The sequence below is a fragment of the Cupressus sempervirens genome, chromosome 1 (assembly GCF_028749045.1).
Source record: "Cupressus sempervirens isolate cs-2001-9-10 chromosome 1, ASM2874904v1, whole genome shotgun sequence".
Taxonomy (NCBI): Eukaryota; Viridiplantae; Streptophyta; class Pinopsida; order Cupressales; family Cupressaceae; genus Cupressus; species Cupressus sempervirens.
Genome location: NC_143118.1, coordinates 621,429,556 through 621,442,114, shown reverse-complemented (window position 1 = coordinate 621,442,114; position 12,559 = coordinate 621,429,556). Strand labels below are relative to the sequence as shown.

Here is a 12,559-nt window from a genome sequence, read left to right as displayed (position 1 = left end):
GATCCAAATTCATCAGATAGAACCAAATTCATCAGATAGAACCAAACAATAATGGAAATTAGAACACAAGTAACCTTCAATTAGTATTTGCCAAAAGATGGTGCTCCAATTTGCCAGATCCAAGCGAAGTATTACATGCAACAACAAAATAAGGTGAGGGTACAATCCCACCAAAACCACACAAGCTAAATAGGGAAGATCTTTCACTTCCAAAATAGCGAACAATCTAGAACTCCAACAGGAATTTGCGGTACAAAGAAATAATCCAAAATGCTTGCTTAAAAGACTACCTATAAGCCATGCTTAAATACTTGTCGAGAAAAACTTTCTGTGTATAAAGATAGCCGAAGGCAACACAAACTATGGAAACAAAACAAGACTAGGTCCGAGATGTATTGAATCAATCGACCCATTAATAATAGTTTGACTAATAATCTATTTTATGACGAGGATATTACTATTGAAAATATAAGAGTAACTAAGAGGGGAGGGGTGAATCAGTTACTACGAAAATATTTCCCAGATCCCTTAAATGTCAATACAAATCAAAATTCAGTGTAAATAGAACTCTATTGTAACTCGGCAGTTATACAGGCACTTGGCAAATGCTTATAATGAAAATCTTAAGATATTATCTATGATTGATCATACTTTAACTTAGTTGTATACACATAAAAGAAATAGCATGAACACAATTGACATTAAGATTTAACGTGGAAACCCAATTTGGGAAAACCACCAATTACAACTAGTTACTGATTTTCACTCTTCTGAAGTGAGCCCTGTTAGGAGCCAACTTTGTTAAAGGTTACAAAACACACTGTTAGGTGTGACCCAATTAAAGGATTTAATCACCTTGTTAGGAGTGGCCTTGTTAGAGGTCTTTAGACAATTCAATAGAAATGCCACCTTGTTAGAGGATTTATAAATAGCTGTTAAGCGAACTCTGTTAAGAGATTTAGATCACTGCTACAATGGTTAGAAGGTAACAATGAAATGACCTAATTTTTGATGCAACTAAATTTTCGATTACAGATCTCAATTTTGGCTTGTATACTTTATCCTCCCTGATCAAATGTATCTTTGCAGCTCATCAAGGATATTTTGTTTATCCTTCTAATTTCTTTCCTCTACGCATCATCAAATCTTCAACTAAGTTCCACACATTCAATCCTCAACTTGACCTTGTATAAATAACTTACATATTGTCAAGTCGGTGTGAATACAACTTAAAATAAATTGATATTCATCACCTCAGTCGGCTAGAACCAACAAACAATTTAATTGAACTCAATATGCTAAAACAAGAAAATCTTTCATTAGCCGACCCTGCTCAGTAGGTACTAACTCAAAGTGATTTTCCTGTGTTAACCAAGTGAACTCAATTAACACTACATATTCACAAAGTTCCTCTCGTAACCGAGTGAGATCGGTTAACACTAGTTCCATCCAACATTTCCTTCATTAACCGAGTGAGCTTGGTTAACACTCAACTTCTGCAAACTTTCCTTTGTCGCCCAAGTGAACTCGGTAGCTGTCTTCTGAACTAGGAAAACTTTGGAATGCTTGGCAAACATAGGAAACTGTCTTCAATGCCCGAGTGAGCTTGGCATACATTAACTGGCAATGATATGACATTTTGTGTAACATCAAGACTACACAATTAATCAATGGTTTCCAACAATTACATCATCACATTTTGAAGATGTTGAAAGAGGATAAGTCCTAGTTAACAGAAGAGCCCTGCTGAGTAGTGAGAATAAACTTGGTCAAAGGAGTTTGTTTCACACAAGGTGAAAATATGAAGATAAGTGATGCGATGTGATCATTGATGGTGGAAGTATTGATAATCTAGTTTTAGAAGAGATGGTCAAAAAGTTAAAACTGAGGAGGCAAAAACACTTGCATTCGTACCATATTGCCTAGGTGTGAGATGACCACAAGGTCATAGTTAATGAGCAATGCCTCATAAATTCAAGATTGGAAGCTACCAGGATGAGGTGCTTTGTGATATCATACCTATGGACATATGTCATATGTTGTTGGGTAGGCCGTGGCAGTTTGACAGGCATGTTGTACATGATGGGCGTGCAAATACCTACACACTGACAAAGGATGGGGTGAAACATAGGCTGAAGCCATTGAAGGATACAAATGAAAAAGTATGTAGTGCTCCTAGAATGTGTTGTTGATGGAAAGCAGTTTCTCGAGGGTATGAGGCATGACCATATGTGTTTTGCTCTAATTCCAAAAGATGATAAAGAAGTTGAGGAAGTGCATGCAGAAGTTGCAGATTTGTTGGAATAGTTTCCAGATATTGTGTCAGATAATGTATCTGATAAATCACCACCAATGCGGAAGATCAGTCACCAAATAGACTTGATTCCAGGAGCCAATTTGTAAAATGAGGAAGTTCATAGAATGACACTAGCAGAAAGTGAGGAGTTAAACAGAGAAGTGCATTAGTTAATGTAGAAAGGGTTGATTCGGGAGAGTCTAAGTCCATGTGTTGTACCAACAGTATTGGTACTAGAGAAGAATGGAGAATGTAGGATGTTTACAGATTCTCGAGCTATCAATAAGATCACAATGAAGTACAAATTTGCATCACCGCGGATGGATGATATTATGGATTGTTTGAGTGGAGTTGTGTACATCACAAAGATAGATTTGAAGAGTGGGTATCATCAGATTTGCATCAAAGAAGGAGATGAGTGGAAGACAGACAAGGGAAGTATTGTAGAAGCGGTTAGTCATGCCTTTTGGGCTAACCAATGCACCAAGCACTTTCCTGCGGCTCATGAATGAGGTACTAAAGGAGTTTTTAAGTAAGTTTGTCAATGTTTACCTAGATGATAATTGATCTTTAATAAGACATTGGAGGAAGCATTTGATGCACATTCATAAGCTATTTGATAAGTTAAAGGAAGAAACGTTGCTAATAAATTTGAAGAGGTGTAGTTTTGTGAAGGAGTTGGTGTATCTAGGATTTGTAGTTTTAGCGGAAGGTCTAAAAATGAATACTCAAAATGTAAAGGTTGTCCTTGAATTGCCTACTCCAAAGAGTGTGATTGAGGTAAGATCTTTCCGTGGGCTGGCTAGTTTTTACAGAAAGTTTATCAGAGGTTTTAGTAGTATTTGTGGAAAGTTTTGACTGAAACAATGAGAGGGGATAGAAAAGAATTTAGGTGGACTGTAGGAGCAGATAAGAGTTTTAATCTGTTGAAACATAAAGTTATAGAGCAGCCAAGTTTTAACAAGGTGTTTCAAGTAGACTGTGATGCAAGCGATACTGCAAGAGAAGCTATTTTGAGTCAAGAAGGTAGACCTGTTGCCTATTTGAGTGAGAAGTTGAATGATGCCAAAAGAAAGTATTATGTTTATGATCAGGAATTTGATGCTATAGTTCAGGCATTGAAAAAGTGGAGACACTATCTTCTTCCTAAGGAGTTTGTTTTGTATATTGATCATCAAGCTTTGCAATATTTGAATAGTTAGAGAAAACTGAACCAAAGGCATTTGAAATGGGTCGAGTTTTCGTAGAGTTATACATTTGTTTTGAAACAGGAGAGAGAAGTCTAATAGAGTTGCAGATACTCTTAATAGAAAACAACTTTTGCTAACAAAGATGCAGGTTGAGGTGATAGGGTTAAAGGAACTCAAGAGTTTATATGCAGAGGATCCTAAATTTGGTGAAGCTTGGAAGGCTTGTACAGAACTTGTTACACTTGACAAGACAAAGTGGTTGGATTTCATTATCCAAGATGGTATGGTGTTCAAGGGAAGTCAACTGTGCATTACCAGAAGTTCTATGACAGAGAATCTCATTAAGGAGAAGCATAGTGAAGGATTGGTTGGACATTTTGGTAGAGATAAAACCATTGCTTGGTTGCTAAGAATTATTGTTGGCCACAATTGCAGCAAGATGTCAAGAAGTTTGTATAGAGTTGCAGAGTATGTCTAATGGAAAAAGGAGTGAAGCAGAATACTAGGTTGTATCAGCCATTACCTATACCAGAGAAGCCGTGGGAGGATTCAACATAAATTTTGTTCTTGGTTTACCAAGAACACGGCGAGGGCATGATTCAATATTTGTGGTGGTTGACAGATTTTCAAAAATGGCACATTTCATTCACTACAAGAAGACTAGTGATGTTGTTCATATGGTGTTGTTTTTTAAAGAAGTGGTGAGACTACATGGTCTACCAAAGAGTATAGTTTCAGATCAAGATACCAAGTTTGTTGGGTATTTCTAGCATACATTGTGAAAGAAATTGAAGATGGATTTAAAGTTTAGTTCATCACATCATCCATAGACTGATGGACAAATAGAAGTGAACCAGAGTTTGGGGAATTGTTGAGATGCTTGGTTGGAGATAAACCAAAGGGCTGGGATCTAATTTTACCACAAGCAGAATTTCCATAAAATAATTCTATCAATAGGAGTACTAGTAAATCACCATTCCAGATTGTATATGAGCGCAGTCACAGAAATGCTTTTGAATTGAAGCAATTGGATAAAGGAGAAATAAGTGGTGTTGAAGCAAAAGGATTTGCTAAAGATTTGAAGAACATCCATGAGGAGGTTAGGAAGTACATTGTTAAGATGAATACACAGTACAAGGCTAAGGTGGATGTGAAAAGGAGGTAAAAGGAATTTCAGATTGGAGATGAAGTCATAATTCATTAGAGAAAGGAGCTTTTTCTAGTAGGTACATATAATGAGCCGAATATGAAGAAGTTTGGACTGTGCAAGATAGTGAAAAGAATATCATGAAGGAGGTGATCGAGAGAAAGTTGTAGAAGCACAGTGGAGTATTCCAGCAACTAGTTCGGCCACAAAGGAGAATGGAGATACTGGACAGTCGTGTTGGAAAAAGTACAAGGAACGGAACTTATGAAGAGTGCCTAGTCAAATGGAAAGGGAAACCAGTAGAAGATTCATTATGGCTAGCAAGGGAGGAATTTAACTGTTTTGGTTTTCCTTTGAACACCTGAGACGTGATGAGGTCACATCTCAAATTACCTCGGGTGTCTGATGCAGGAGCATCTTGGGTGTAAGAGCAACCTTGTATCACCCAAAAATATTTCCTTTTTGTTTCTTGAATAAGGGTTGTCTCTGTCCAGAGTTGTTGTCTATGAAGGATTTCTCCTTAGTAAGTCAATCATACGAGCTCATAATATCCTTATTTTAGAGGTGGGTGTTCATCTTGGATATATCAGCCTACCAGTTGAGGCTCATTGTCATATCATGAGCATTCGTGAACTTATTGCAGATTTTTGGTATACGATTTTGGTACAAAAACTTCAAGCTCAGTGTTGAAGGCCTTAGAGGCCCCAGATGGGCGGCGATAATAAGAAGCCCATATTTTTTTTTCGCAAATTGTTGTTATTTTTTTGTATTTGTTATGTGTTTGTGGCATTAAGGGGAGCACCCTTAATTGATTATGATTTGAACAATGATAAAGTTTACTATTAATCAGTATTGTGTCAAAGTTTCAAACTAATTACGTATTGAATTAAGCTTGATAAACAACAAGTTGATGCCCAAACAAAAACCAAAAACAAATCAAAAATCTTAATCAAGGTCGTTAGCTATGATGCTCTACACTGAGTACCCAGTACTTAGGTACGTGGGTACGTGTACCAGAAAATCTTTAGAATTTCTGATCTTAGTTACTGGATTTGTGCCCTAGAGGTCGAATCTAGATTCAAACCAATCCAAATCCGGATTCGTGCTTGGATTCATGTTGATCCGGGCAAAATCCTTGTTTTACACAGTGGATTTGTCTGGATTCGTAGCTCACGAATCCGGACGAATCCACTGTGTAAAACAAGGATCCTGCTCAAGTAAGCATGAATCCAGCACGAATCCTCAAAGATCCAACACAAATCCTCAAGGATCAATAGGTAGGCCAAGGTTTTATGTGGGTCTAACTTATTTAATGACTTTTTTAATATTTTTTTGCTTTCTAACCCTAAAATGACCCATTTATTTCATATCCAAAAATAGTTCACCTCAAATTTGCTCTCTATTTGGCTCTCTCATTAGAGATATATATATTCACCAACCCTAATTGGAAAAAGAAATGGCAAGTCCACGAATCCGATTCACATGCCCGAATTGGATTCGTATCCTGAATCGGTAACTAAGGAATTTCTTGGTGGATTGGACAAATACAATCCATTTGCTTGGTGGATTTGCAATGGAGTTCGCAACTAGGCAAAGTTGTGATAGAGGTATTTCATATCTATTTGAAATTAGGTCGTAATGATTTATCTTCATTATTAATTTCAGCTATTATATGGTTTCTATATAATCTATTGGAAAAAGAGAAATCAGTTTGCTTACAAATGTTTGTATAAGTTCTTGTGGAACAATTGGAAAAAGTCAAGAGAAAATATCCTTGAGAGGTATTTCACACTGCCACTTCAAGTAACAATTTTGAGCAATGGAAAGAATATTGGAGCAAAAGAGGTCAAGTTTTCTTTTTCCCAATGGTGACAAAGTCTTCAAAGGAGTAAAAGTAGGGAGGTTGTTTTTTCAAGGCTAAGTGGATGATGATCATGCAAGAAGAGGTCATTAATTGATTTTAAAATATCCTACTTCCTTATTCTCTCAGACGTTGGATGGAGAAATACAAGGCATAGATCTCTCATCAATTTGCAATGTCCCCATTTTAGCTCGCCATAGTTTATGATATCTTTAGCCTATCATTAGCCCTCATAGGCTAAGATTGATGTTAAAGGGTTCCAGTTGGCAATTTAGGAGGCTTATTCTCATTCTGAAGGTTAGAAATGTTTAGGATTTCTCTACGTTTGGTTCAAGTTTGGTACACTTACCATTTATAGTAAGATATATATATATCCAGCATTTTTATATTTGGCAGGACACCTGAACAGACCTTAGTTGTTGTGTCAACCCTTGGCACCATTGATTTGATTACGTATTCAAGGATTTACTGACTATAATAAGTTAGTGGTTGCTAAAGAGGGACCCTTACTATTTTAAGTAAGGCAATTAGACATGCAGTGGAAACAATGGCTGACCTCCAAGTTCAAACAAGGCAGGGACATAATGAATACTCAATGAGATATTAAAATTATAATGGGATTAATGATGTTATTAATGGTTATATTATTAAGTTATTAGTTAACTTTATCAAGTGTCATTGAGGGGCCAAGTGACTTAATTAATGAACATTAAATGACTTATTTGAAAGGGATTCCCATTAAATGATATAAACCAAGGTCAATGCCATGACATTTTAAAAAAAAGCAAGCATTTTACTATGGAAAGGAAAATCACAATCAACCAAGGGTGAGAAGAGTGCATCAAGTACAAATCGACCTCATGAATTATTGAGCATTTGACTTTGTTTGGTTTGATGTCTTGGGAATTGGGTGTGGAAAAGGTTTCAGCATTCCAGACTTTGAAGAGCAAGAATCTTCTTCATGGTTTCAGCAATCTGAGGTGGTGGGAGATCCATTGAAGGTTGTACAGGCGTTTGGCTTCATTCAAAGGTCAAATGTGTGCATAATGGTGAAGCTTTTGTGAGTTTTGATTGCCAAACTAAAGGCTATTGCAGAGAACTTTCAGATCCGACTGATAGTAGTTATCTGAAGCTCTATTAGCAAATAATAAACATTGTTTCCAGCAGGCTAAACTCTTTCTAGCCCTCATGTGAGAGTTTGCAGACCTACCACAACTTTCCAGATTTGCAGCTTGTTGACCAGGTTACTCATACCACTGTTATTTTAGAATTTAATGAATTCAGTCTCTTTGCATTGTATACATTTTAAATACAATAAAAATCATTTCCAGCTTTTCAAATTAGCATCTTGCATATTGGAAAAATCAAAAAAGGCATATATACCCAAAAAAACAAAAGAAATGCAAATACATGTCAAAAATACAACAAAATTTTGTTAGTTACAGCTTGGTTTTAGAGTGAGCCAGTCAGGCTCATCACCAGTAGTAGCTCCGTCTTAATGCTGGAAATGTTTTGAATGCTTGATAGAAGATTGATGTAGTCTTAATTCGTAAGTCTTCATTTCATGGGCTGTCCTCAAATTGGGGCTACAACCATATAATTGCTTCCATCATGCCAAAATGAAGTGTGAAACTTGCTTTTATACAAAATCACGAGATAAAATTTATTAGAATATTGTAATGTTCCTTTAATGGTCATCTTAGTAAGCCTTTAGTTTACTTGGTAGTTTCTATTTTCTTCTTTAATTCACAGTTGTTTCATTTAGAAATATTGTCTTTGTAAATGTATATAAGGAGATTTCATCTCCTCTAGTTAATACAGCATCAATTTACTATAACATGGTATGAGAGCAAGTCAATGGGATTTTAAAAAATTGGCGATTTTTTTAAAGAAAAAATCGAGCCTCTTATGATATGGAATTTCTGTCCAGAAATTTGTTTTCCAATTTTTTTTAAAAAAATCTTTGGAGGTATTTTATGAAAATTTTGTGGTTCATCTTTGAAGCTTTGTGCTGAAAATCACGAGTATAGTTGAGCATTTTGATCGCACGATTTCTTAATTTGAGCAAAAGTCCCTAATTTTCAAGGGTTGCATATATTTTATGTTTGTTGCATGACTTGCATGTGCTTGTTATGAGTTGTAAATTGTTTGCATATGTTGTTTAGCATGCAAAATCTCGTGTTTTGCCACATAAAAGTTTCTTTGATGGGTTTTCATAATTTTTTCCCTTAAAATATTTTTTATGAGTTTTCATAAATGTTTCCTCGAAACATTTTTTAAGGGTTCTCATAATTCTTTGCCTCAAAAAAATTTGATTGGTTTTCATTACTTTTTTTTCCTTTTAAAGCAATTCTGGTGGGTTTTTTATAATTTTTTCACTTGAAAAAAAATTGGGTTAATGATTTTTTCCTTAAATATTAAGGTTTTTCTCGTCAAGGAGGGCTCTCTACTTTCTAGAAAGGATTTATCATTTTTCCTTAAAAATAATGTTTTGTATGTTAATCCATGTCTCAGATATTGTGTCAGTTGTCTGGTTTTTTTTTTTTTCCCCCTCAAAAATCATTTCTAGATTCTATAATTTGTAAAGTCATGTGGGATTCCTTTGTGGGTTTTACCATTTTTCCAAAGAAAATGATGATTTGTAATCTTGGGTTTAACAATTTGTTCCTCAAAAAACATAACATTTTGCAACCTATTTCGGGGCATCATACTCTTCTACATATATTTGGAGGGTTTGGCGATTTTTGCCTCAAAAATTATGACTTTTTGCAATCTATTCTAGGGCATTGTGCTCTTCCACAAAAATTTGGAGGGTTTGCTGATTTTTTTCTCAAAATCGTGGTAGTTGTTCTCAATGTGTGCCTCTAGCTACAGGGAGGGACAACTCTATTAGACAACATCAAGTTGGACATTTTGTGATCATTTAAGGTCAAAAGTTTTAGCTTCTGGAGGGGGCTCATGGTAGATTCATCTAAGTGGCAAGCTCTTGTCTCTTATTGCTTAACATTCGTCTCTATTTTTTCTAGACGGATTTTGGCTACTCTTGGTCATTGACATTCTGCAGATCCAAGGACAATCTCAACAACAACAAAATGTTCTAAGGAATATATGACCATGAGACATGTAGGGTCTTTTAAAAGATAATTAGACGATAACTATTAAGGAAGGGTATTAGAATATTGTAATGTTTCTTTAATAGTGATCTAACTTAGTCTTTAGTTTATTAGATAGTTCCTATTTTCTTCTTTAGTTCACAACTGTTTCTTTTAGAAACATTGTCTTTGTAAATCTATATATCTCCTCTATTTAATACAACATTGATTTACCATACCAAAATTGAGAGAGCCTACTATCGATCCCAATCCTTCGCTAAATCACTAAGATGGGAACCTAATTTAAATTTGGGCCCAAAGCCTAGGGTATAAAACATTTGAAACATTTTGTACCCAAGAATAGAACATTTCAAACATTGTGTACCCACAAACAGAACTTTTCAAACATTTGTTTCACCCATTTCAGGCCCAAATTAGAACTATAGGTCTCGAGAGATCAAGGGATGTGAAATAAGAACCAACAGCTAGTTTTGAGGTCAGGACAAAACACCGAGGTCACAAATGGTTACATAGGGCCTAGGAGATGATATGAATTATTGTCCACGGAAGACAGAGGAGCACACTTAGAAATAAGGGCTTACCTCAATTTTAAACAAGATTGAAGTGAAAGAGGACACATATTTCAATTTTGGTGTTAATTAAGTGCAATTATAAAGTCCTATATACAATGTTAAAACTATAATGAAAATTCATCAAAGCGGGTGCTAAAAAATTGTGAAATTGTACACCACTTAGGTGCTTACAATTAATGATGGTACAGAGGTAAATTATAAGTCACAAACGCTTTCAATCTTCCCCTGCTGGAAGGTGATACTCTGTGCAGGATGACAGCATATAGAAGCTATCTGGGGAGTCCACTTCAAGCAGGTGGATGGCTATCTGAAAGTCCCTCTCCTCAACTTAGGCAGAGTAACCTGTAACTTGTAAAGATTTCCTTTGTAATAACAATCAATATGCAAGTGGTGTGCGTGTGGGAAGTTTCCAAGCTCAATTAGGGTCCGGAGGTTCTACTATACTTTATGTTTAATGTTTTACACGTAACTGTTGTTAGTTCGTCTCCTTGCTAGCTTTTGTTGGCTCTAGATAGTTCAGTTAGTAATCTCTATGTTTTTCAGTGACGAAGCAGTCGGATTTCTCTGCTCTAGTTTGTTAATGTTTGGCTGGCATGCCAATATTCTCGATATATGTAGTTTGCTCATCCTCGTGAGTGAAGACATCAATAGAATCCCGGCTTAATCAATTAAGATAACAATAATCTAAAAATCCTTAAGATTTATGTTATATGCAATACATTTCTGCAAATTCTAGAGGAAAAAACAAATAGAGAGCTTCAAGCTTTTGTTGTCCAGTAAAATTTCGGCTACATTCAAGTCTCAAGAAAAAAAATCTCGATGACAACTATCAGATCAAATTTATAGGAACATTATTGTCTCGAGTATAATTATCCAGATGAATTAAAGAAATTGAAGGAACCTACATTTGAAAATGTCCAAAAATTATGAGAAATTAGTTTGTGAACAATTATATATTGACGAGATCTAGCTATTGGTTTTTTCTTAAGAAACACCATTTCCTCGGAGAATGCTAGTATACTGGAGATAATGCCACGACATGTTTCCAAAAAAGAAATTGAAGAATTGGTGAGATATTAACGATTCTTTTTTATCAAAAAGTCCTATTTCGTAGAAAAATGCAGGTGTAGTAGAGATATTGCCATGAGCTGTTTTGAAACTTGAAGAAGAAAATGGTTACCTGCTGGCATCGGCAATTGGAGAGATTTCTGATAAGCTGCGATTGAGGATTACGGCGGCTAGCGACATACACCCAATATATATAGGTGATGACCGAACCACATTCTCGTTCTTCCATATCCATTCCTCAAATTCATTCTTCTTTGGAATTGGTCCTCTATACCTCTTCTTCTCCTCCTTCCCCGTACCCTTCTCCTTCAAATCAAAGTTCAAGTAAATGACAGCACATGATAATATTCGCACAATTAGAAACATTGTGTTGTAGGGAGAGACCTGGCTTGTTGGCATAGCCATCAGAACTGGATAAGATTTCGAAAATGGCGTTGTCGAAAGCATGAAACGTGGTCCCTTCAAGTTACCTAAAGAAATACTGAAACACTTGCAGCTGCAAACACGGACCAACATCATTCCTACATTGATCTTCTCCAGCCAAAACTAAACTCAAAACTGACTCCCTGCCTTGTCCAATTTAGTAATGGAAAACTTTTTTTTTCCTTTCGGTAAACTAATGGATATTGCTCAACCAACACTTTGAATCTCTAATAATTTAATTTTGGCTGTATTTTCTGACCACTATTTTCTTGCTTTAATTAATAGATGTGATTTATGTCACCTATTTGTATATATTCATATATTTAAGTTTATAAAAATAAAATAAAAAGAATTATTTAAAATTATTCAAAGAATATTAAATATACTTACTAATTCTACTATATATTTTTAAAGAAGATATCTTTATACTAATCAAAATTAATTTAATGTCACAAAAATAGATTGAACAAATGAAGTTATTTAGGAAAATCATTTTTAAAATCTTGAAGATAACTATAATTCAGCATTTGTATTTACTAGAAGTTGCATGTTTTTGTGCAGGCAACATAAGTCCATAAGAGTATAGAGTATAGGGACAAAAAGTGGACATAATTATCAATTAGATTTTGATCAAGGAATAGACTTCATAGATTTTACTTCCATTCCAGCATATGATATAAAATATAATGCTTTGAATTTCAAAAATCCTAAATGAACAAGAATAAAAATTATATAATAAAATATTACATGATAGAAAATATAATCTCAAATTAATAGTATGATAGAGCAATTAACATTAATCCAACACACATCTTGATTGTAGAAAATGCAAAAATAGTTCTCATTTCATTTTGCAAAAACACAATGATAAATGGTATGCTAAGTGTTT

The 12,559-nt window shown here is 35.1% G+C and overlaps 1 protein-coding gene across 5 annotated transcripts in view; it reads right to left on the bottom strand.

The window, feature by feature from the left end:
* CCB4 (cofactor assembly of complex C) overlaps positions 1–11,881 on the bottom strand; it is a 232,252-nt gene extending 220,371 nt beyond the window's left edge. For 2 of the 5 annotated variants that reach the window (XM_089832879.1, XM_089832894.1), the window contains exons 1-2: positions 11,632–11,878; positions 11,360–11,553 (exon numbers count right to left, since the gene is read on the bottom strand). In XM_089832879.1, the coding sequence (XP_089689005.1) occupies positions 11,360–11,553; positions 11,632–11,766 (329 nt within the window). In that variant the 5' untranslated portion in view covers positions 11,767–11,878. Of the gene's footprint in view, positions 1–11,359; positions 11,554–11,631 lie in introns of all 5 variants that reach the window. The other 3 variants (XM_089832863.1, XM_089832886.1, XM_089832872.1) reach the window with 3 other exon arrangements.
* Between the last annotated feature and the right edge of the window lie 678 nt (positions 11,882–12,559).